Source organism: Pelobates fuscus, chromosome 6, assembly GCF_036172605.1.
Source record: "Pelobates fuscus isolate aPelFus1 chromosome 6, aPelFus1.pri, whole genome shotgun sequence".
NCBI lineage: Eukaryota > Metazoa > Chordata > Amphibia > Anura > Pelobatidae > Pelobates > Pelobates fuscus.
In genome coordinates, this window is record NC_086322.1 from 18,277,530 (window position 1) to 18,300,370 (window position 22,841).

The 22,841-nt window shown below is 49.5% G+C and overlaps 1 protein-coding gene across 1 annotated transcript in view; it reads left to right on the plus strand.

Annotated features, from left to right (window-relative positions):
* The first annotated feature begins 6,216 nt into the window (after positions 1-6,216).
* The window catches only part of LOC134566005 (vomeronasal type-2 receptor 26-like), a 40,278-nt gene continuing 23,653 nt past the window's right edge, over positions 6,217-22,841 (plus strand). The window contains exon 1 of the mRNA XM_063425720.1: positions 6,217-6,505. Within this exon, the coding sequence (XP_063281790.1) occupies positions 6,217-6,505 (289 nt within the window). The remainder of the gene's footprint in view (positions 6,506-22,841) is intronic.

Here is a 22,841-nt window from a genome sequence, read left to right on the forward strand (position 1 = left end):
GGCTGGATGAGACAGTCCAGAGTTCCTGTTTTACCCTCAAAGTGATGTGTCGTCTCATTATTGGGGGGAAGGATTTATGGCATGCTGTTCCAGTTGACTGCTAGGAGTACAAGCCTATTCGTATGGTTCCTATTCAATGGTCTACAGCATTCCTATGCTTGAGAAGGTTCATATGCTGCATCGGTTTGGTGATTGTGGTGTCTGCCAGAGTGCTTGGAGTCCTCAGGAAGCACTAGGAGCATCCATTAACGGAGGTACCAAGTCGGGGTGCCAGGTGATCCGTTACATTGGTGGCAAGCGGTGGGATGGCGTCCTAGTGCTAGGTAAAGCAGCTCGGAGACACAGTTCGTTTGGATTACAAAGGGAGGGCAACGCTAGTACCCGTACAGCGCCCCTATCTACAAAAGAAGCAACGTCGGCAGGGCAAGCATGGCGCCCAGTTACAGTCAACAGGAGTTTGACGCTATGATGAAAATGCTGCTGGCTGTCTTTGGACCAGAACCCCCGGAGGAGAAATACATACAGAGCACAAGGAAAATAGCGGCAGCGTATCTGCAGGGTCTAGCAGACAAAAAAGCAGCTGAAGGTGTCGTCCTTCCTCCCCAGCGGCAGCTTAGCACACCAAGGGGAGATAGTAAGCCCCTCACCAGCGCAGATGGGACCGTGGTCTCTGCGGCCAAGCTACAAGGAGCTGAAGGGGCCGTCCTTGCTCCCCAGCGGCAGTCTACGGTTCAGGGAGAGGAGCCTGTTATCCCCTCTCCCCAGCGGCAGCTTAGCATACCAAGGGGAGACAGTAAGCCCCACACCAGCGCAGATGGGACCGTGGTCTCTGTGCCCAAGTTACAGGGAGCTGAAGGGGCCATCCTTGCTCCCCAGCGGCAGGTTACAGTTCAGAGAGAGGAGCTTGTTACACCCTCTCTCCAGCGGCAGCCTAACCCACCAAGGGGAGACCGTAAGCCCCACACCAACGCAGATGGGACCGTGGTCTCTGCGCCCAAGTTACAGGGAGCTGAAGGGGCCGTCCTCCCTCCCCAGCGGCAGTGTGATTTGTTGGGAATTGGGAGCCCTGTCTCCATTCCCCAGCGGCAGTGTGAATTGCAGGGAATTGGGAGCCCAGTCTCCATTCCCCAGCGGCAGGCTGAGTTACAGGGGGCAGAGGTAGTTGGTCCTACCCCCCAGCAGCAGAGTGATATGCCGGGAAGGCAGTGTGAAGTGCAGGGAGAGGAGAGCAGCGTCCTCCCTCCCCAGCGGAAGGCTGAGTTACAGGGGGCAGTGGTAGTTGGTCCTACCCCCCAGCAGCAGCGTGATTTTTTGGGAATAGAGAGCCCAGTCTCTATTCCCCAGCAGCAGGACACTGAATTGGGAGGAGAGACAGTCGGTCTCCCTCCACAAAGACTGAAAGTAGGCATGGGAGAGGAGATTGTTACCTCCTCTCCCCAGCGGCGGATCATCAATAGGCAGAGTGTTCTAATGGGAGAGGAGCTGGTTACCACCTCTCCCCAGCGGCAGCTTAATGTACCAGGGGGAGACTGTAAGCCCCACACCTGTGCAGATGGGACCGTGGTCTCTGCACTTCCAGCACAGGGGGTAGGGACGGTCGGTCCTGCCCCCCCACAACAGGGCTGTTTAGCCAAAGGGGAGACAGTCTGTCTCCAGCAGCAGAGCTGTGTAACTAAAGGGGAGACAGTCGGTCTCCAGCAGCAGAGCTGCGCAGCAAAAGGGGAGACAGTCGGTCTCCAGCAACCAGGCTCCAACCAGACTACTCCTGTAGTAGTGCTGGCACCAGGGCAGAGTACCGCTGGTCTCTGCCCACTCAGCAACCCACCAAAACAGCCTACCAGTCCCCCACACAGCCGGGGTGAGGCACCTGGACCTGGACAAGTTTTTCCATTACTCAGGTGTAGTAACCATTTATTGTGGGTGGGCTGTACTGCTGTTTCTGTTTTGTGGGTGGGCTGCTGGACTAACAAGGGCACTGACCAGCAAGAGGTCAGGTACCCTGTTAGTCTGTTTGGAAAAGGGGAGAAATGTGGCGAAACCAACCTCGCCACTGGGCCCTGGAGAAGCCTGTTTGCTAGCCTCCTACCTACTGACTATGGCCCCTGGGTTATTTGGGGCATATTGTACTGTATATTGCTGCTACTGGCCCTTTTAACAGCATCTATGGACATATTGGGACTTTTGGGACTACTGTCCCTTTAAGACTGTGAAGCATATTCGAGTGTACTGCCTGTAATATTATATATGTATTTATAGATGTGTTAAGTCTATCCTGGGTGATTTGTATGCAGCATTAATCTGATTGTTCGGTAGAATCACTCCATTCAGTATATTGAGTGAAACTACCGAACAACCAGACCACCCAGGAATGAGTGTGCCTCCAATTACCGTTTGCAACAATGTTGCAAACAGGTAATTGGCAATCAGTGCAGTGTGGTCTGTGTCCTCTGGGTGGCCGCCATTCGGGAGCCGAACACGTGGCGGCGGCCATCTTAAACTACCGAACAGCGGTGTTTTGCCGTCGAGCGTCTGGAACTAAAATCGGACACTCGACTAGGCAAACACCGCTGAGACCTCCAGACTTCCAGGATTTCGTATAGAAACTACCGAATGGCCCGCCGTTCAGTAGAAAGAACCCCTCAAACAAGGGAATTCATTCAAACCCTCTCCAGGCTCTATAACACAGGCAATTCGCCTGTTTTCATTCCCTTGTTTGTGACCGACCGCAGGGCCAAAATGCATGGAACTGTTTTCGGATACTTTACCCATGCGGTCGGTCAAATCTTTGGAACCCCATATCTCCCGAACCATTCATCCTAATGACTTGAATTTTGGATATGTTGTCCCCCTGAACAAGGGCTATCCAGCGATGCTGGATTTAAAGGTGTACCCCCGGGTTTTGGGGTACATCCAGAACTTGGCTGAAAAGGTGTACCGGATAATTGGGTTTAATGTTATCTGAGGGGAGGGGATGTGTGGGCTGAACCATGTATGTGATTGGTTATTTTATGCCTCCCCCTGGGTGTGGCCTGTATGTGTATTATTGTAATAAAAGCCAGGCTGGATGAGACAGTCCAGAGTTCCTGTTTTACCCTCAAAGTGATGTGTCGTCTCATTATTGGGGGGAAGGATTTATGGCATGCTGTTCCAGTTGACTGCTAGGAGTACAAGCCTATTCGTATGGTTCCTATTCAATGGTCTACAGCATTCCTATGCTTGAGAAGGTTCATATGCTGCATCGGTTTGGTGATTGTGGTGTCTGCCAGAGTGCTTGGAGTCCTCAGGAAGCACTAGGAGCATCCATTAACGGAGGTACCAAGTCGGGGTGCCAGGTGATCCGTTACATGGATTGACACCTGTCCTCAGGGACCCTGATACACACTGGGGGGGGACCTACTGTCCTCCCCCACCCCTGCGCGGTGGGTGGGGGCCATAAATCACAATGGGGCGACCTACTGTCCTCCCCCCCCTGGCCCCCACCCCTGCGCGGTGGGTGGGGGTCATAAATCACAATGGGGGGACCTACTGTCCTCCCCCCCCCGGCCCCCACCCCTGCGCGGTGGGTGGGGGGCATAAATCAAAATGGGGGGGACCTACTGATAGGAGTGGAGTATTGTTCTGATCAGTTTAATACCTTCCGCGTCTCCTATCAGTGGACGTGTATATGGCAGCCATTTTAGGAACCGCACACCTGGGACCCGAGCAAGGTCACCTCGTTCAAGCTGCTCTGGTTCCTTGATGAGCCAGCTGCCCGTGAGTTAACATGTCCCGTGGAGAAGCACTCTGTCCTGTAAAGCCTCACCCAAAAAAATTTAAATAAATAACAGCACTTGGAGTGGTGAGTTTAGTATTGTTCTGATCAGTTTAATACCTTCCGCGTCTCCTATCAGTGGACGTGTATATGGCAGCCATTTTAGGAACCGCACACCTGGGACCCGAGCAAGGTCACCTCTTTCAACAGGCGACAAGATTTGGCCCTGTAAAACTATCCTGGATATTCTGTACAATTTCTATGGATATGGCAGTGATTTCTGTAACAGGGAGATGGAAGAAGATGCTTGGTCGGTCCTCTTACTTGAAATTTGGGGCACTGCGCTGGCAAGCTAATGTGCCACCAGATTGGAGTGGTGAGTTTAGTATTGTTCTGATCAGTTTAATACCTTCCGCGTCTCCTATCAGTGGACGTGTATATGGCAGCGATTTTTAAACCCTTCAGGACCGCTGACGGTTCAGGACCGTCAGCGGTAAAACGTGCGTTTGGACCGCTGACGGTCCTGAACCGTCATAACGGTCTGGGGCTACTTACCTGATCGCCGTCGGTCCCACGGCGGCGATCAGTGCTCCACCCGGTCCAGGGGGGTTGCCTGTCTGCCCGGGCAGTCCCCCCTCGGCAGATCAGGACCCCACGGCCATGTGATCACTCGATCACATGACCGCAATAGGTGTCTGTGTATCTGCCTGCAGGGGGACTGTCTGTGCTGACAGGCAGTCTCCCTGCAAGTGAAAAATCAAAAAAATAAAGTAAAAAAAAAACAGTGTAAAATCAGTGTAAAAAAATAATAATAATAATATGTGTATATATATATATATGATATATATATACACATGTATTATATCTATATTAAGTCATATTAAGTGTATTTTTATATTTATATATACGTATATTAATATAAAAATACACTTATATTTAAATTACACACGAATATATACAATATATATAATTGCTATATATATGGTATATATATATTATAAAATACAAATAATATGTTAATAAAAATAAATAACAAAAAATAAAAATAATTTTTAATAATTATAAAAAAAAATTATATATGCAATTTTATTCTAACAGTATTTTGATATATATATATATATATATATATATATATATATTTATATCAAAATACACTTAGAATGTAATGATATATATATCTATGTATAAATAAATAAATTAAAACAATATGAAATATACATATGTCCATATACATAATTACATAAATAATTTCATAAATATACACGTAGACGTCAAATATATAAATATGTATATATATTAAAATTCTACATGTGTATTTATGTAATATTTTTACCTAATTAAGTAATTTTAATGATTGCAATTTGAGGGACCTGCCTGCCAACCCAGGCCGAAAGTCCAGATAATTTAATTTGCTAGCACTGTGTTTAACCCTGTAACTTTCTATGACACCCTAAAACCTGTACATGGGGGTACTGTTTTACTCTGGAGACTTCGCTGAACACAAATATTAGTGTTTCAAAACAGTAAAACATATCACAGCGATGATATTGTCAGTGAAACTGAAGTTTTTTGCATTTTTCACACACAAACAGCACTTTCACTGAGGATATTATTGCTGTGATACATTTTACTGTTCTGATACACTAATATTTGTGTTCAGCGAAGTCTCCTGAGTATAACAGTACCCCACATGTAGAGGTTTTATAGTGTTTGTGAAAGTTACAGGGTCAAATATAAGGCTTGATTTTACTTTTTTTTTTATTGAAATTTGTCGGATTGGTTAGGTTGCCTTTGAGAGCGTATGGTAGCCAAGGAATGAGAATTAGCCCCATGATGGCATACCATTTGCAAAAGAAGACAACCCAAGGTATTGCAAATGGGGTATGTTCAGCCTTTTTTAGTAGCCACTTAGTCACAAACACCGGCCAAAGTTAGCGTTTCTTGCATTTTTAACACACAAACAAATATAAATGCTAACTGTGTTTGTGACTAGGTGGCTACTAAAAAAAACTGGACATACCCAATTTTGAATACCCTGGGTTTTCTACTTTAAAAAAATATGTAGGGGGGCAGAGCCTGACCGCCAAGCAGCACGGACGTGCGGGGAAAGAGCTCCCGCCGGGCGGACAGCAAAAAAGCCGATACCGGAGGCCACAGAGCTCATACATCCTTCAGGGTGTGCCACCCGAGACGGGGGTGCACCAAAGCACCGGAGGAGCCTTCTCCCGAGCCTGTCGGAGCTGGTGACCCGACACACAAATTGCGGCCTGCGGGAGTGGATGCCGGGGAGAGGCGGCCGCTCTCCTCGACGCCGGAATACCCATAATAAATACCGGTCTCCTACCCTCCCCCCTCTGGACCAGTGGGGGTCATCCCGGTCCATAGCAGAAAAGCGGACACAATTTGCAGCTGAGAAATAAGGCTAACTAGCCGACCAAGACAAAGGGTGCCTGAGCATGCCTAAAATGGCCGCCCAGCAAGAGCCAGAGCAGGAGCACGCAGACAGCTACCCACACTCACAGCACCTAGAAGCACTGGACCGACTTTGCTCAAAGTTTTACATGATGCTATGCAACAGAGGGGTGCTGTACCTTCAAGCGGCTAAGATGGTCTCCTCATGGATCCGTCCTGACACCCGCCGATGCCACTACGGAGCTCCACTGCGGGCCTTCGGAGGGGACAAGCAGACCAAAACGCAATGGCGGCGGACGAAAGTTCGGAGCACATTGGGTGCAGGCCACCACTCACACACAAGTAAGAGCAAAACAGCCAGGCAGCCACAAAGCCCCGGCACAGCACCTAGACATAGCACCTTAGACCAGCAAGCCTCTACTCTGCAATCGTGGAATACAGCCACCTACCAAGCCACAGCACAGCTTACTGCCGCACACGATCAAGCCAAAGAGGAACCCTGGCCCTCCCCAGCTGCAGAGACTGTCTATCCCAAATGGCCCATGTGCGGGGTCGGCTGATCCGGGACTGGTCCATATACATGCCAAGAGAACTGCATTAATGACCACTGGCAGGTTTATAATTAAGGTTATGCAACGCCAACACTGGGTTAGGTTAAGGTGGTTACACAATCTGGCATACTTGTTCTACTAGCCTTTGACTAATAGGCACAGGGTTAACTACGTGGCTAAACAGGAGAAACTGTGGTGTCATTTAAAGCGAAATCATTTTATATGTTGTTTTTCCATAAGTTTCTACTTATAAATAAGCGGTCATATTTCGCATATACTTCACCTAGACGCAGAAAGGCGTAAACCAACAATATAGAAGTGCAGTCTATTTTCTCGCATTGAAGCCTCTTAATGTATGAAGCGTTTACTGTTTTTCTTGGTTTTGGTGTTAATCCTACACTTTTATGTCAAACGCGATCTTTACTAAATCACTATATGCCAGGCAAACTTCAAGGCGTATTCTAAGCATATTTTAAGCGACTTTAAGCATAACAAGCGCTGAAGCGTGATCTTCACTATATTATTATATGCCAGGCACATTTCTAAGCGTATTTTAAGCATATTCTTTAAGCAACTTTAAGCATATTAAGCGTCTGAGCGCGATCTTTACTTTTGACACTGTTTTAAGTCTATGTACCTATCGAGCACTGTAAGCTTATACATTTTAATTACACGAGTTTGTTTCTTGTATGTCATTCAAAAAAAAAAAAAAAAGTGCCGTTTACGCTGCCACGTATATGTCAAACTATGCAAATGCCTGCAGATGCTGTCGTGGCTCTGCATGACTACTGTTATCTGATGCACAAATAAAATAAAGAATTTAAAAAAAAAAATATGTACATGTTAGGTGTGTTTCGGGGATTTATGACAGATAACGGTGTTACAAGGTCACTATTGATACATTTAAAATATATATATATTGAAACAGCAATTTCCTACTTGTATTTATAGGCCTACAACTTGCAAAAAAAAGCAATAAAGCACGTAAACACTGGGTGTTTTTAAACTCGGGACAAAATTTTGAATCTATTTAGCAGTTTTTTTCATTAGCTTTTGTAGATAAGTAAAAGATTTTTCCAGTAAAAGTCCAAAAACATGTTTTTTTTTTAAATTTTTCACCATATTTTTTTTTTTTTTTTAAATACAATATATGACATGTTACGGACCGTTTCAGCATAAAAGGGGAAAAATCAGTTTAGGCGATAATCCCCTTTTCACAAAAAGGCACAGCTACTATAAAAGCACCAAAACTCACGAATTCGGATATAAATGAATGCACCAAACTCCCTAACTGCATACAAGGGAATAAGGTAGCACTCCAGCTGGAACCTCACGAATAGCTGCTAGCAGACGAACAGGAAAAGCAGACATCAGCTTACACTCCTAGCAGTCAATCTCCAGCAGCATACAGTGAATCCCCCCAAGAACGAGACAAGGCTCCGTGTTGAAGGTCAAGCAGTGGTCTGTTTATTGAGGGCTACCTGCCCCTGTATTTATGCAGGTCTCCCACCTGGTGGACACTCCCCTAGGGGACCAGATGGAAGACTGAAACAGCAGACAGACATGTATCATTTTCGTACACACAGCCACAATACTTTCCCACCATGCATCTTGGTTTCCTCCTCCCTGCCCTGGAGATAATTAATGAAGTAATTCAATTATCTCCTAGGACAAAGGCCAGACTCCATTATGCACATGGTGACACAGAAACAGACTATCACTTTAAAATACATACAGACACATTTTATACATAAAACACAGACATGTAACATATCGCCAGATAGCTCAGGTCTGGGTGCACATTATTAGGTGAATGGCACCCAGACCACACAAATACATTTTAATTGCCATGGAGCCAAAGTCTTTAATTATACGAACAGTCTCCATGGCAGGCTATCTGGGTTACTACAGTTCACATAAAACAAACTACCGAATTTCCCTGCATTCACCAAATCCATACGAATTAGAACCAGGGGCTGGAGGTTCAGCGGTGCCTGCACGTAAAAGTGTCCGATTTTGGTGCATGAAAGCCGGGCAGAAAAGCGCTGGCTGCCCGGGGAGCTCCAGAACACCGCCACCTAGCGGCCGCAAAGTGTAACAGCGCCCACACAGTTAACAAGCAATTAAGCTGCGGTTAACCGCAGCTTCAGGGAGGTAAATTGGCAACACACTCCAGCTTCTGGGTGGCCAATTAACAACGCCGGCCGGCTTCCCACGGCTCTGGGGAGGTTGCTGAAAGGCTGTTTGTTCGGTATATGAAATCTACCGAACTGCTGTGCAGAAAGGGAGAAATAAATCCTTCTGCACAGTAAAATTAACCCTTTAGCTGCCGGTCCATAATCCAATGGCAGCAGGCGGGCAACCAGGCTCCTCCAATACAATGTGGCGAGATTGGTTTCGTCACATCTCTCCCCCTTTCCAAAAAGACTAACAGGGTACCTGACCTCCTGCCGGTCAGTGCCCTTGTTAGTCCAGCAGCCCACCCACAAAGCAGAAAAAACAGTACAGCCCACCCACAATAAATGGTTACTACACCTGGGTAGAGGAGAATCTTGTCCATGTCCAGGTGCCTCACCACGGCTGTGTGGGGGACCGGTAGGCTGCCTTGGTGGGTTGCTGAGTGGGCAGAGACCAGCGGTACTCTGTCCTGGTGCCAGCACTACCACCGGAGTAGTCTGGTTGGAGCCTGGTTGCTGGAGACGGACTGTCTCCCCCTTGGATACACAGCTCTGTCGTGGGGGGGTAGGACCGACCGTCCCTACCCCCTGTGTGATGAGTGCAGAGACCACGGTCCCATCTGCACCGGTGGGGGGTTTACAGTCTCCCCCTGGTACATTAAGCTGCCGCTGGGGAGAGGGGGTAACAAGCTCCTCTCCCGATATAACACTCTGCCCATTAATGATCCACCGCTGGGGAGAGGTGGTAACAATCTCCTCTCCCATACATACTTCCAGTCTTTGCGGAGGGAGACCGACTGTCTCTCCTCCCAATACAGAGTCCTGCTGCTGGGGAAAGGAGGCTGGGCTCTCTATTCCCTGCTGGATACTCTGCCGCTGGGGACTGGAGACTGGGCTCCCAATTCCCAGCAAATAACACTGCCGCTGGAGAATGGAGACTGGGCTCCCAATTCCCGGCACATCACACTGCCGCTGGGGAATGGAGACTGGGCTCCCAATTCCCGAAAAATCACGCTGCCGCTGGGGAGGGAGGACACTGCTCTCCTCTCCCTGTATTTCCCACTGCCTTCCTGGCATACCACTCTGCTGCTGGGGGGCAGGAACAACTACCTCTGCCCCCTGTAACTCAGCCTGCTGCTGGGGAGGGAGGACGCTGCTCTCCTCTCCCTGTACTTCACATTGCCCTCCTGGCATATCACTCTGCTGCTGGGGGGCAGGAACAACTACCTCTGCCCCCTGTAACTCAGCCTGCTGCTGGGGAGGGAGGAGGCTGCTCTCCTCTCCCTGCACTTCACATTGCCCTCCTGGCATATCACTCTGCTGCTGGGGGGCAGGAACAACTACCTCTGCCCCCAGTAACTCAGCCTGCCACTGGGGAGGGAGGAGGCTGCTCTCCTCTCCCTGCACTTTACACTGCCTTCCTGGCATATCACTCTGCTGCTGGGGGGCAGGAACAACTACCTCTGCCCCCTGTAACTCAGCCTGCCGCTGGGGAGGGAGGACACTGCTCTCCTCTCCCTGCACTTCACACTGCCGCTGGGGAATGGAGACTGGGCTCCCAATTCCCTGCAGGACCGGTGGAGAGACCTCGGTTCCATCTCCACTGGCCACCTGGGGTTCTTCCCAGTAAAACTGTACAATATCTTCCCAGCTGAAGGGGTCTGGATCTGGGTCTGGGCTTCCCTGCTGAGCCTTCTCACTGGAGTGGAACAGATTTTGGTAGCCCTGTTCCAGCTTCATCTCCCGGGTCACCAGGTGGACCAGGTCTTGCTCAATCTTATGAGTGTCGTCCCAGTCATACCTGCTCTCCCTCCACTCAAAGAGATCCTGGAACCGGGCTTGTGTAGCGCTCCCAAACTCAGGCTCTGCAAAAATCTCCCATAACAAGCCAGGACCATCAAACTCCTCTCCCTCTGGCTTGTCATGCTCGGCTGTCCAGGGCAGGTACTGAGCTTCATACCACCAGAGCGCCTGGTAGGCATCCTCCAGCCACATTTCCTGCCATACTAGGTGTTCCAATTCCCTCACCCATTCCTCCAGGGGCTGCTCTCCCAGGAAGGGCATCCGCAGGGCTACTCGCTTCTGCAACCGCTGCTCCTCCTTGGGGAATCTCCCGTCCTGCTGGTATTCCACCATACCCAGTGCCTGGTACCAGATGCCTTTGCGTACTGCATCTCGTTCGTCCATGTCACCCTCATCGAACTCCACTGCTGGTTCCATGCTGGTGCTGTCAGGGTCACTGTACTGAGACATGCGTTGCCCTCAAATTGTAAAATCCAGAGCGATGGTGTCTCCTGTAGCTGTCCTTCTGGCTGTAGGAACGATCCCGCCGCTTGCCACCAATTGTTACGGACCGTTTCAGCATAAAAGGGGAAAAATCCGTTTAGGCGATAATCCTCTTTTCACGAAAAGGCACAGCTACTATAAAAGCACCAAAACTCACGAATTCGGATATAAATGAATGTACCAAACTCCCGAACTGCATACAAGGGAATAAGGTAGCACTCCAGCTGGAACCTCACGAATAGCTGCTAGCAGACGAACAGGAAAAGCAGACATCAGCTTACACTCCTAGCAGTCAATCTCCAGCAGCATACAGTGAATCCCCCCCAAGAACGAGACAAGGCTCCGTGTTGAAGGTCAAGCAGTGGTATGTTTATTGAGGGCTACCTGCCCCTGTATTTATGTAGGTCTCCCACCTGGTGGACACTCCCCTAGGGGACCAGATGGAAGACTGAAACAGCAGACAGACATGTATCATTTTCGTACACACAGCCACAATACTTTCCCACCATGCATCTTGGTTTCCTCCTCCCTGCCCTGGAGATAATTAATGAAGTAATTCAATTATCTCCTAGGACAAAGGCCAGACTCCATTATGCACATGGTGACACAGAAACAGACTATCACTTTAAAATACATGCAGACACATTTTATACATAAAACACAGACATGTAACATATCCCCAGATAGCTCAGGTCTGGGTGCACATTATTAGGTGAATGGCACCCAGACCACACAAATACATTTTAATTGCCATGGAGCCAAAGTCTTTAATTATACGAACAGTCTCCATGGCAGGCTATCTGGGTTACTACAGTTCACATAAAACAAACTACCGAATTTCCCTGCATTCACCAAATCCATACGAATTAGAACCAGGGGCTGGAGGTTCAGCGGTGCCTGCACGTAAAAGTGTCCGATTTTGGTGCATGAAAGCCGGGCAGAAAAGCGCTGGCTGCCCGGGGAGCTCCAGAACACCGCCACCTAGCGGCCGCAAAGTGTAACAGCGCCCACACAGTTAACAAGCAATTAAGCTGCGGTTAACCGCAGCTTCAGGGAGGTAAATTGGCAACACACTCCAGCTTCTGGGTGGCCAATTAACAACGCCGGCCGGCTTCCCACGGCTCTGGGGAGGTTGCTGAAAGGCTGTTTGTTCGGTATATGAAATCTACCGAACTGCTGTGCAGAAAGGGAGAAATAAATCCTTCTGCACAGTAAAATTAACCCTTTAGCTGCCGGTCCATAATCCAATGGCAGCAGGCGGGCAACCAGGCTCCTCCAATACAATGTGGCGAGATTGGTTTCGTCACATCTCTCCCCCTTTCCAAAAAGACTAACAGGGTACCTGACCTCCTGCCGGTCAGTGCCCTTGTTAGTCCAGCAGCCCACCCACAAAGCAGAAAAAACAGTACAGCCCACCCACAATAAATGGTTACTACACCTGGGTAGAGGAGAATCTTGTCCATGTCCAGGTGCCTCACCACGGCTGTGTGGGGGACCGGTAGGCTGCCTTGGTGGGTTGCTGAGTGGGCAGAGACCAGCGGTACTCTGTCCTGGTGCCAGCACTACCACCGGAGTAGTCTGGTTGGAGCCTGGTTGCTGGAGACGGACTGTCTCCCCCTTGGATACACAGCTCTGTCGTGGGGGGGTAGGACCGACCGTCCCTACCCCCTGTGTGGTGAGTGCAGAGACCACGGTCCCATCTGCACCGGTGGGGGGTTTACAGTCTCCCCCTGGTACATTAAGCTGCCGCTGGGGAGAGGGGGTAACAAGCTCCTCTCCCGATATAACACTCTGCCCATTAATGATCCGCCGCTGGGGAGAGGTGGTAACAATCTCCTCTCCCATACATACTTCCAGTCTTTGCGGAGGGAGACCGACTGTCTCTCCTCCCAATACAGAGTCCTGCTGCTGGGGAAAGGAGGCTGGGCTCTCTATTCCCTGCTGGATACTCTGCCGCTGGGGACTGGAGACTGGGCTCCCAATTCCCAGCAAATAACACTGCCGCTGGAGAATGGAGACTGGGCTCCCAATTCCCGGCACATCACACTGCTGCTGGGGAATGGAGACTGGGCTCCCAATTCCCGAAAAATCACGCTGCCGCTTGGGAGGGAGGACACTGCTCTCCTCTCCCTGTATTTCCCACTGCCTTCCTGGCATACCACTCTGCTGCTGGGGGGCAGGAACAACTACCTCTGCCCCCTGTAACTCAGCCTGCTGCTGGGGAGGGAGGACGCTGCTCTCCTCTCCCTGTACTTCACATTGCCCTCCTGGCATATCACTCTGCTGCTGGGGGGCAGGAACAACTACCTCTGCCCCCTGTAACTCAGCCTGCTGCTGGGGAGGGAGGAGGCTGCTCTCCTCTCCCTGCACTTCACATTGCCCTCCTGGCATATCACTCTGCTGCTGGGGGGCAGGAACAACTACCTCTGCCCCCTGTAACTCAGCCTGCCGCTGGGGAGGGAGGAGGCTGCTCTCCTCTCCCTGCACTTCACACTGCCTTCCCGGCATATCACTCTGCTGCTGGGGGGCAGGAACAACTACCTCTGCCCCCTGTAACTCAGCCTGCCGCTGGGGAGGGAGGACACTGCTCTCCTCTCCCTGCACTTCACACTGCCGCTGGGGAATGGAGACTGGGCTCCCAATTCCCTGCAGGACCGGTGGAGAGACCTCGGTCCCATCTCCACTGGCCACCTGGGGTTCTTCCCAGTAAAACTGTACAATATCTTCCCAGCTGAAGGGGTCTGGATCTGGGTCTGCGCTTCCCTGCTGAGCCTTCTCACTGGAGTGGAACAGATTTTGGTAGCCCTGTTCCAGCTCCATCTCCCGGGTCACCAGGTGGACCAGGTCTTGCTCAATCTTATGAGTGTCGTCCCAGTCATACCTGCTCTCCCTCCACTCAAAGAGATCCTGGAACCGGGCTTGTGTAGCGCTCCCAAACTCAGGCTCTGCAAAAGTCTCCCATAACAAGCCAGGACCATCAAACTTCTCTCCCTCTGGCTTGTCATGCTCGGCTGTCCAGGGCAGGTACTGAGCTTCATACCACCAGAGCGCCTGGTAGGCATCCTCCAGCCACATTTCCTGCCATACTAGGTGTTCCAATTCCCTCACCCATTCCTCCAGGGGCTGCTCTCCCAGGAAGGGCATCCGCAGGGCTACTCGCTTCTGCAACCGCTGCTCCTCCTTGGGGAATCTCCCGTCCTGCTGGTATTCCACCATACCCAGTGCCTGGTACCAGATGCCTTTGCGTACTGCATCTCGTTCGTCCATGTCACCCTCATCGAACTCCACTGCTGGTTCCATGCTGGTGCTGTCAGGGTCACTGTACTGAGACATGCGTTGCCCTCAAATTGTAAAATCCAGAGCGATGGTGTCTCCTGTAGCTGTCCTTCTGGCTGTAGGAACGATCCCGCCGCTTGCCACCAATTGTTACGGACCGTTTCAGCATAAAAGGGGAAAAATCAGTTTAGGCGATAATCCCCTTTTTACAAAAAGGCACAGCTACTATAAAAGCACCAAAACTCACGAATTCGGATATAAATGAATGTACCAAACTCCCGAACTGCATACAAGGGAATAAGGTAGCACTCCAGCTGGAACCTCACGAATAGCTGCTAGCAGACGAACAGGAAAAGCAGACATCAGCTTACACTCCTAGCAGTCAATCTCCAGCAGCATACAGTGAATCCCCCCAAGAACGAGACAAGGCTCCATGTTGAGGGTCAAGCAGTGGTCTGTTTATTGAGGGCTACCTGCCCCTGTATTTATGTAGGTCTCCCATCTGGTGGACACTCCCCTAGGGGACCAGATGGAAGACTGAAACAGCAGACAGACATGTATCATTTTCGTACACACAGCCACAATACTTTCCCACCATGCATCTTGGTTTCCTCCTACCTGCCCTGGAGATAATTAATGAAGTAATTCAATTATCTCCTAGGACAAAGGCCAGACTCCATTATGCACATGATGACACAGAAACAGACTATCACTTTAAAATACATACAGACACATTTTATACATAAAACACAGACATGTAACAAATCCCCAGATAGCTCAGGTCTGGGTGCACATTATTAGGTGAATGGCACCCAGACCACACAAATACATTTTAATTGCCATGGAGCCAAAGTCTTTAATTATACGAACAGGCTCCATGGCAGGCTATCTGGGTTACTACAGTTCACATAAAACAAACTACCGAATTTCACTGCATTCACCAAATCCATACGAATTAGAACCAGGGGCTGGAGGTTCAGCGGTGCCTGCACGTAAAAGTGTCCGATTTTGGTGCATGAAAGCCGGGCAGAAAAGCGCTGGCTGCCCGGGGAGCTCCAGAACACCGCCACCTAGCGGCCGCAAAGTGTAACAGCGCCCACACAGTTAACAAGCAATTAAGCTGCGGTTAACCGCAGCTTCAGGGAGGTAAATTGGCAGCACACTCCAGCTTCTGGGTGGCCAATTAACAACGCCGGCCGGCTTCCCACGGCTCTGGGGAGGTTGGTGAACGGCTGTTTGTTCGGTATATGAAATCTACCGAACTGCTGTGCAGAAAGGGAGAAATAAATCCTTCTGCACAGTAAAATTAACCCTTTAGCTGCCGGTCCATAATCCAAAGGCAGCAGGCGGGCAACCAGGCTCCTCCAATACAATGTGGCGAGATTGGTTTTGTCACATGACATAATACAAATAATGGTATGTAAAGAAAGCCCCTTTTGTCCTGAAAAAAACAATATATAACTTGTATGGGAACCGTAAATGAGAGAGCGGAAAATTTCAGCTAAACACAAACACCACAAAAGTGTTAAAACTGCTCTGGTCCTTAACGTACAAACATCGCAAAAACAGGCCGGTCCTTAAGGGGTTAATAGTGGAATCACCTCCCCTTTTTAGGCCAAGGTTGGAAGATGCTTAGACCACTGGTATATTGGTGCCATCTTGGAGGATTTTTTTTTGGTTTGGTTTTTGAAGCCACAGTGCTGCACCAGTGGTCCAAAAAATTAGGCATGTACACATGCCTGAAAAATTTGGTATTGTTGTAGCCGCTGCTGTAGCAGCGGCCATAAAAATTGATGTTTGTTTCACAGGCAGAAAGTGCCCTAAAACATGGCGGCTTGAACCCTAGTTGGTGGCGGATAAGTCACGCAAGTCAAACGTCATTCAGAGCTAAAATACAGCAGCGTGTGGACCATTTTTAGCCCAAGGCAGCTCATCTCATCAGGCCTTTTTTAATCGAATGTATCGCCCAGTGTCAGTCCCTTCGGGATCCATCCCTCATTCATCTTAATAAAGGTGAGGTAATCTAGACTTTTTTGACCTAGGCGACTTCTCTTCTCAGTGACAATACCTCCTGCTGCACTGAAGGTCCTTTCTGACAGGACACTTGAAGCGGGGCAGGCCAGAAGTTCTATCGCAAATTGGGATAGCTCAGGCCACAGGTCAAGCCTGCACACCCAGTAGTCAAGGGGTTCATCACTCCTCAGAGTGTCGATATCTGCAGTTAAGGCGAGGTAGTCTGCTACCTGTCGGTCGAGTCGCTCTCTGAGGGTGGATCCCGAAGGGCTGTGGCGATGCGTAGGACTTAAAAAGGTCCGCATGTCCTCCATCAACAACACGTCTTTAAAGCGTCCTGTCCTTGCCGGCGTGGTCGTGGGAGGAGGAGGATGACTTCCACCTCTCCCCCTGTTAGATTCCCGTTGTGCTGTGACATCACCCTTATACGCTGTGTAAAGCATACTTTTTAATTTATTTTGCAAATGCTGCATCCTTTCCGACTTGTTGTAATTCGGTAACATTTCCGCCACTTTCTGCTTATACCGGGGGTCTAGTAGCGTGGACACCCAGTACAGGTTGTTCTCCTTCAGCCCTTTTATACGAGGGTCCCTCAATAGGCAGGACAGCATGAAAGACCCCATTTGCACAAGGTTGGATGCCGAGCTACTCATTTCCCGTTCCTCCTCCTCACTGATGTCATTGAAGGTATGTTCTTCCCCCCAGCCACGTACAACACCACGGGTACCAGATAGGTGACAACGAGCACCCTGGGATGCCTGTTGTGTTTGGTCTTGCTCCTCCTCTGACTCATCTTCCTCACAATCCTCTTCCAGCGTTGCCGCAGGTCCAGCAAGCGATGCTGATAAGGCTGTTTCTGGTGGTGATGGTGACCACAACTCTTCCTCTTCCTCTTCACGCTCATCTACGGCCTGATCCAGCACTCTTCGCAGGGCACGCTCCAGGAAGAAAACAAATGGTATGATGTCGCTGATGGTGCCTTCGGTGAGACTGACTAGGTTTGTCACCTCCTCAAAAGGACGCATGAGCCTACAGGCATTGCGCATGAGCGTCCAGTAACGTGGCAAAAAAATTCCCAGCTCCCCAGAGGCTGTCCTAGCACCCCGTTCATACAAATATTCATTAACAGCTTTTTCTTGTTGGAGCAGGCGGTCGAACATTAGGAGTGTTGAATTCTAACGTGTAGGGCTGTCGCAAATCAAGCGCCTCACTGGCATGTTGTTTCGCCGCTGGATATCGGCAAAGTGAGCCATGGCCATGTAGGAATGCCTGAAATGGCCACACACCTTCCTGGCCTGCTTCAGGACGTCCTGTAAGCCTGTGTACTTATGCACAAAGCGTTGTACGATCAGATTACACACATGTGCCATGCACGGCACATGTGTCAACTTGCCCAACTTCAATGCCGCTATCAAATTGTTTCCTTTGTCACACACCATTTTGCCGATATCCAGTTGCTGCGGAGTCAGCCACTTTTCCACCTGTGCATTCAGGGTGGACAGGAGTGCTTGTCCGGTGTGACTCTCTGCTTTAAAGCAAGTCAAACCCAAGACGGCGTGACACTGCCGTATCCGGGATGTGGAATAGTACCTGGGGAGCTGGGGGGGTGCCGTTGATGTGGAGCAAGACGCAGCAGCACAAGAGGACTCAGCCGAGGAGGTTATGGAAGAGGATGGAGTAGGAGGAGTAGAGGAGGTGGCAGCAGGACTGCCTGCAAGTCGTGGCGGTGTCACCAACTCCTCTGCAATGCCACGCATTCCATGCTTGTCAGCCGTCAGCAGGTTTACCCAATGCGCAGTGTAGGTGATATACCTGCCCTGACCATGCTTTGCAGACCAGGTATCAGTGGTCAGATGGACCCTTGCCCCAACACTGTGTGCCAGACATGCCATTACTTCCTTTTGCACAATCGAGTACAGGTTGGGGATTGCCTTTTGTGAAAAGAAATTCCGTCCGGGTACCTTCCACTGCGGTGTCCCAATAGCTAAAAAATTTTTGAACGCCTCAGACTCAACCAGATTGTATGGTAAAAGCTGGCGGGCTAATAGTTCGGACAAGCCAGCTGTCAGACGCTGGGCAAGGGGGTGACTTGGTGACATTGGCTTCTTACGCTCAAACATGTCCTTGACAGACACATGACTGTGGGCAGATGAGCGGGAACTGCTCAAGGCGGGAGATGGAGTGGCGGATGGTTGAGAGGGGGCAAGAAGGACAGCAGTGGTTGGCGTGGCTGAAGATGCTGGACCAGGAGGAGGATGGCGGCTTAGAGTAGGCGTGCTGCTTGTACTCATGTGTTGATCCCATAGGCGTTTGTGATGTGAGATCATGTGCCTACGCAAAGCAGTTGTACCTAGGTGGGTGTTGGACCTCCCACGACTCAGTTTCCTTTGGCACAGGATGCAAATGGCATCGCTGTTGTCAGAGGCAGACACACAAAAAAAATTCCACACTACTGAGCTCTGCAATGACGGCATTCTGGTGGTGGACACAGCATGCGTTGATTGGCGTGCTGTCGGGCTGACCCCGGGTGCTGATGCATGCTGTCTGACTGTGCCACTAGCTCCTTGCGACGACCCCCCCCCCTGCTTCCAACTCGTCTCCTCCCCATCTGAACTTTCGCCTTGTTCTTCTTGCTGAGCGGGCACCCACGTGACAACCATGGACGCATCGTCATCATCAACCGCTTCGCTTGTATCTGACAACTCAGAAAAGGAAGCAGCAGCGGGTACAACATCATCATCATCACACCGTACCTCCATGTGTTTAATGCTGCCTGCCTGAGACATATCCATGTTATCTACATCCTCTGGCAATAATGGTTGCGCATCACTCATTTCTTCAAACGGGTGTGTGAATAACAACACTGACATACCAAGTTAAGCGGCTGTGGTGCTAGTTTTGGTGGTGGTGGCAGGTGGGTGAGTGGTATATTGAGAGGTGCCTGAAGCTAAGCTGGAGGAGGATGTTGCGTCAAGGTTCCGAGCGGACGCTGTAGAAGATTGGGTGTCCTGTGTTAGCATGTCAACTATGTCCTCAGAACTTTTCAAGTTCAGGGTACGTGGCTTCTGAAAACTGGGCATTATTCTAGGGCAAAAGGGAATCACAGCACCACGACCACGACGGCCCCTGTGGGGTGGCCTGCCTCTTCCTGTCATTTTTTTGGGGATTAGTGGTACTATGCGTGCAAGCTACTGTGAGACCAGAAATGAGTGGCAATGTGCACTGGCACCGGTCTGCAGAGCACACACTGTAGGCCTGACAGAGCCGCTTGAAGGACACTGACTGGCTGCTATTAGCTTATACTGGAAACCTTTTTTCTTTGTAAAAGCACGCTATAGAGACACCAGATATGATTGGCAATGTGCACTGGAACAGTTCTGCAGAGCACACACTGTAGGCCTGACAGAGCCGCTTGAAGGACACTGACTGGCTGCTATTAGCTTACACTGGAAACCTTTTTTCTTTGTAAAAGCACGCTATAGAGACACCAGATATGAGTGGCAATGTGCACTGGAACAGTGCTGCAGAGCACACACTGTAGGCCTGACAGAGCCGCTTGAAGGACACTGACTGGCTGCTATTAGATTACACTGGAAACCTTCTTTCTTTGTAAAAGCACGCTATAGAGACACCAGATATGATTGCCAATGTGCACTGGAACAGTTCTGCAGAGCACACACTGTAGGCCTGACAGAGCCGCTTGAAGGACACTGACTGGCTGCTACTAGCTTAAACTGGAAACCTTTTTTCTTTGTAAAAGCACGCTATAGAGACAACAGATATGAGTGGCAATGTGCACTTTAACAGTTCTGCAGAGCACACACTGTAGGCCTGACAGAGCCGCTTGAAGGACACTGACTGGCTGCTATTAGCTTACACTGGAAACCTTTTTTCTTTGTAAAACCATGCTATAGAGACACCAGATATGATTGGCAATGTGCACTGGAACAGTTCTGCAGAGCACACACTGTAGGCCTGACAGAGCCGCTTGAAGGACACTGACTGGCTGCTATTAGCTTACACTGGAAACCTTTTTTCTTTGTAAAAGCACGCTATAGAGACACCAGATATGAGTGGCAATGTGCACTGTAACAGTTTTGCAGAGCACACACTGTAGGCCTGACAGAGCCGCTTGAAGGGCACTGACTGGCTGCTATTAGCTTACACTGGAAACCTTTTTTCATTGTAAAAGCATGCTATAGAGACACCAGATATGATTGGCAATGTGCACTGGAACAGTTCTGCAGAGCACACACTGTAGGCCTGACAGAGCCGCTTGAAGGACACTGACTGGCTGCTATTAGCTTCCGCTGGAAACCTTTTTTCTTTGAAAAAGCACGCTATAGAAACACCAGATATGATTGGCAATGTGCACTGGAACAGTTCTGGAGAGCACACACTGTAGGCCTGACAGAGCCGCTTGAAGGACACTGACTGGCTGCTATTAACTTACACTGGAAACCTTTTTTCTTTGTAAAAGCACGCTATAGAGACACCAGATATGATTGGCAATGTGCACTGGAACAGTTCTGCAGAGCACACACTGTAGGCCTGACAGAGCCGCTTGAAGGACACTGACTGGCTGCTATTAGCTTAAACTGGAAACCTTTTTTCTTTGTAAAAGCACGCTATAGAGACACCAGATATGATTGGCAATGTGCACTGGAACAGTTCTGGAGAGCACACACTGTAGGCCTGACAGAGCCGCTTGAAGGACACTGACTGGCTGCTATTAGCTTACACTGGAAACCTTTTTTCTTTGTAAAAGCACGCTATAGAGACACCAGATATGATTGGCAATGTGCACTGGAACAGTTCTGCAGAGCACACACTGTAGGCCTGACAGAGCCGCTTGAAGGACACTGACTGGCTGCTACTAGCTTAAACTGGAAACCTTTTTTCTTTGTAAAAGCACGCTCTAGACACACCAGATATGAGTGGCAATGTGCACTGTAACAGTTCTGCAGAGCACACACTGTAGGCCTGACAGAGCCGCTTGAAGGACACTGACTGGCTGCTATTAGCTTAAACTGGAAACCTTTTTTCTTTGTAAAAGCACGCTATAGAGACACCAGATATGATTGGCAATGTGCACTGGAACAGTTCTGGAGAGCACAAACTGTAGGCCTGACAGAGCCGCTTGAAGGACACTGACTGGCTGCTATTAGCTTAAACTGGAAACCTTTTTTCTTTGTAAAAGCATGCTATAGAGACACCAGATATGATTGGCAATGTGCACTGGAACAGTTCTGCAGAGCACACACTGTAGGCCTGACAGAGCCGCTTGAAGGACACTGACTGGCTGCTATTAGCTTACACTGGAAACCTTTTTTCTTTGTAAAAGCATGCTATAGAGACACCAGATATGATTGGCAATGTGCACTGGAACAGTTCTGCAGAGCACACACTGTAGGCCTGACAGAGCCGCTTGAAGGACACTGACTGGCTGCTATTAGCTTAAAATGGAAACCTTTTTTCTTTGTAAAAGCACGCTATAGAGACACCAGATATGATTGGCACTGTGCACTGGAAGTTCTGCAGAGCACACACTGTAGGCCTGACAGAGCCGCTTGAAGGACACTGACTGGCTGCTATTAGCTTACACTGGAAACCTTTTTTCTTTGTAAAAGCACGCTATAGAGACACCAGATATGATTGGCAATGTGCACTGGAACAGTTCTGCAGAGCACACACTGTAGGCCTGACAGAGCCGCTTGAAGGACACTGACTGGCTGCTATTAGCTTACACTGGAAACCTTTTTTCTTTGTAAAACCATGCTATAGAGACACCAGATATGATTGGCAATGTGCACTGGAACAGTTCTGCAGAGCACACACTGTAGGCCTGACAGAGCCGCTTGAAGGACACTGACTGGCTGCTACTAGCTTAAACTGGAAACCTTTTTTCTTTGTAAAAGCACGCTCTAGACACACCAGATATGAGTGGCAATGTGCACTGTAACAGTTCTGCAGAGCACACACTGTAGGCCTGACAGAGCCGCTTGAAGGACACTGACTGGCTGCTATTAGATTACTCTGGAAACCTTTTTTCTTTGTAAAAGCACGCTATAGAGACACCAGATAGATTGGCAATGTGCACTGTCACAGTTCTGCAGAGCACACACTGTAGGCCTGACAGAGCCGCTTGAAGGACACTGACTGGCTGCTATTAGCTTAAACTGGAAACCTTTTTTCTTTGTAAAAGCACGCTATAGAGACACCAGATATGAGTGGCAATGTGCACTGTAACAGTTCTGCAGAGCACACACTGTAGGCCTGACAGAGCCGCTTGAAGGACACTGACTGGCTGCTATTAGCTTAAACTGGAAACCTTTTTTCTTTGTAAAAGCACGCTAGAGACACCAGATATGATTG